This window comes from Eublepharis macularius, chromosome 18 (genome assembly GCF_028583425.1).
Source record: "Eublepharis macularius isolate TG4126 chromosome 18, MPM_Emac_v1.0, whole genome shotgun sequence".
Taxonomy (NCBI): Eukaryota; Metazoa; Chordata; class Lepidosauria; order Squamata; family Eublepharidae; genus Eublepharis; species Eublepharis macularius.
The window spans coordinates 33,666,845-33,670,009 of NC_072807.1; the positions used below are offsets into that span (position 1 = coordinate 33,666,845).

Consider the following 3,165-nt stretch of genomic DNA (forward strand, 5'->3'; position numbering starts at 1 on the left):
GGCCCAAAATGGCAAAAAGGGGCTGAAAAGAGCTGAAAAGGGGCCCAAAATGGTCAGGATCGGGCCACTGCTGAACAGGAGAGTGATCCACCACCCATCAGAGGATCGATCCAGGCCATTTTGGCCCTAAATCCAGGCTGAAACAGGCCCAAAATGGCTGAGAATCAGGTGGGCGGGGCCACCTGACGTGACCACTTTGGGGAACTGCTGGAACTGCATTCCAATGCGTTCCCCCTCGAAATGAGCCCTGCCTTTTATACACATATGTGATTCCCCCCCCCAACCTATAGACATACATATGAGAGAATGAAAATTGCTGTCTCCCTCTTCATATTTATCCCCACCTTTCTTCCAAGGAGCACAGAAGCATACATGATTTTCTCCATCATTTCATTCTCACAACAACCCTGAGAGGTTGATGAAGTCATGAGAAAGCAACTGGACCCAGAAAGCACTTCATGGCTGAGAGGGCGAATTCCTCAGCAGTTATTTCTTCAGCAAGGAATTCACGGTGGGAATACCCGATTGATTCCCTTTTCACTTTTCCTTCCCACAACCACCCCAAGACAGACAGCCCCTGAGAGCAAGTGAGGTGTAGTGGTTACACTAGCAGTTGGGAGACCCAAGTTCGAATCCTTGCTCTGCCATGGAAGTTTGGAGAGAGACCTTGGGCCAGTCGCACACTCTCAGCCTAAACTACCTTGCAGGATAAAAACGGAAGAGAGGAGAACCATGCAAGCTGCTTGAGGTCCCATTGGGGAGAATGGAAAGGTGTTACCCCAACTGTTATGCACGTGGAAGCCCTGTAACAAGCAAAGGTGACCTTTGCTGGCCCAAAACAAACATGTGTGCTCCCCTAGCTCCACTCTCAAAATCGCCAGGAATTTTCCATCCTGCAGTTGGCAACTCTAAGAGGACGGGTCTGACTTCGTGTTATTAAGAATGAGGCCCAAGCAAATAAAGATGACAAATATTTTTATTGGTGTACCCTCCATTTCTAACTATGAACATAGCAGGAAATAACCATTAAAAACATTTACAGTGGACAATTGAGGGGCCAGACTCATCATACTCTTGCTTGCTGATCAACATCTTCCAGAAGATGGAGAGAGATGCCAAGAGGGAGCCACCTACCCAAGCAGCATCTTTGCGGTCCAGTGGGGAAACAGTGTTCATCTTCATTGTCCTGGGGAGCAAGGGTGTGATCTCTTTCTGCAGCCTGTCAGCCATGCCAGGGTACGTGGCATCAGCACCCAACAGCACTATGTTGGCGTACAAATCCTTTCTTATGTCCACATCGCACCTCATGATGGCGTTGAAGGTGAGCTCGTGGATGCCACAGGACTCCATGCCTAGGAAGGCAGGCTGGAAGAGGGCCTCGGGACACCTGAACCGCTCATTGCCAATGGTGATCACCCGGCCATCGGGCAGCTCATAGCTCTTCTCCAAAGAGGATGACGAGGCAGCTGCAGCCATCTCCTGCTCGAAGTCCAGGGCCACGTAGCAGAGCTTCTCTTTGATGTCCCGCACAATCTCCCTCTCAGCTGTGGTGGTGAAACTGTAGCCCCTCTCATCCAGCATCCTCACAAAAAAATCTGTCAGATCACTTCCAGATGGGTTGTAACGCATGATGGCGCGGGGCAGTGCATAACCCTCAGAGATGGGCACGGTGTGGGTGATCCAATCTGCGGAGTCCAGCACAATCCCAGTCACACGGCCAGAGGCAAACAGGGATAGCACCGGCTGCATAGCCACGTACAAAGCTGGTGTGTTGAAGGTCTCAAACATAACCTGGGTCATCTTCTCCCTGTGGGCTTTGGGGTTCCTGACAGGTTCAGTGAGCAGGAGCGGGTGTTCCTCTGGTGCAACCTGCAACTCATTGTAGCTGTAGTGCCAGATCTTCTCCATGTCATCCCAGTTGATGATCACACCAAATTCAATGGGGTACTTCAGGGCTAGAATATCCCTCTTGCGCTGTGCTTCTTCCCCCACATAGAAGTCTTTCAGGCCCATGGGCCCCTGAAGCCGGGGCCTCCCAACCACAGTAGGGAATGCTGTTCGGGGGGCATCTTCTCCCGCAAATCCTGCTTTGGACGTTGTGGTGCCATTGTCTACAACCACAGTGGCCATTCTGTCACTTGCCATTTTGAGTTATTCTGTTGATAATACAAACAGAAACAAAGATTAGCTGGTGTGAATTTTGCACGGAAGTAGAATCCAGGTGCAGTCTATAAAACAGGATTGCACACTCATGCATTCTCTGTTAAAATAACCTACCTAATCTAAAAGAAGCAGTTTCACATATGCAATCTTGTTTAAACATTAGCGTTCTGCGTGATAAGGCCAAACTTCTCCTAATGTCCCTTTTTCATAATGTCCCCTGCAACCCATGGCTGAGGCATGTTCTTCTGGAAATCTGGCGGAGAATGAGTCTATCTTCATCTTAGTTATTTCACAAGTCCTGGCAGGATATAGCTGCTTGTTGATAAGCCATGGATGGATGGAGAGAAGACAGCTTTTTAGAGCATGGTAGCAGATGACGTAAGAGCATCGTTATGCCAGTACTGCAAGTCACAAGCTAATATGCCATGGTTGTTGTGGGTTTTCCGGGCTGTATTGCCGTGGTCTTGGCATTGTAGTTCCTGACGTTTCGCCAGCAGCTGTGGCTGGCATCTTCAGAGGTGTAGCACCAAAAGACAGAGATCTCTCAGTGTCACAGTGTGGAAAAGAGAAGAGATGTAGGTCATTTGTATCTACTCAGGAGGGGGGGTTGAGCTGAGTCATCCTGTAAGAGTTTCCCAGGGTGTGGAATGCTAATGGCGGGAGGCTTCACTGTATCCTGAGGAGGTTCTTTTGCATATGGATTGGTACTTGATGTGCTAATCTTCTCTGCAGGGCTATTGTCAGGGATAGAATGTTTTGTTAGCCTGGTGTTTTTCAGAACTGGCAACCATGCTCGGTTCATTCTTAAGGTTTCTTCTTTCCTGTTGAAGTTTTGCTTATGCTTGTGAATTTCAATGGCTTCCCTGTGCAGTCTGACAAAGTAGTTGGAAGTGTTGTCCAGTATTTTGGTGTCCTGGAATAAGATACTGTGCCCTGTATGCCATGCTTATTCTTATCTGTGCGATGTTCTTCTGAGCTTCGGACTTTGGTGGCTGAAAGAAG

The 3,165-nt window shown here is 48.8% G+C and overlaps 1 protein-coding gene across 4 annotated transcripts; it reads right to left on the reverse strand.

The window, feature by feature from the left end:
• Positions 1 to 1,026: 1,026 nt before the first annotated feature.
• On the reverse strand, positions 1,027 to 2,145 carry LOC129345470 (actin-3-like). Of its 4 annotated transcripts, none has more exons than XM_055002644.1 (2): positions 2,010 to 2,130; positions 1,027 to 1,934 (listed from the first exon to the last, which is right to left on the reverse strand). In XM_055002644.1, the coding sequence occupies exons 1-2, from the start codon at positions 2,128 to 2,130 to the stop codon at positions 1,027 to 1,029; spliced, it is 1,029 nt and encodes a 342-aa protein (XP_054858619.1). The 4 variants fall into 4 exon arrangements, with proteins under 4 accessions (XP_054858619.1, XP_054858620.1, XP_054858621.1 ...); XM_055002645.1 differs by having other exon boundaries at positions 1,027 to 1,790; positions 1,899 to 2,130; XM_055002646.1 differs by having other exon boundaries at positions 1,027 to 1,365; positions 1,531 to 2,130.
• Positions 2,146 to 3,165: the final 1,020 nt, after the last annotated feature.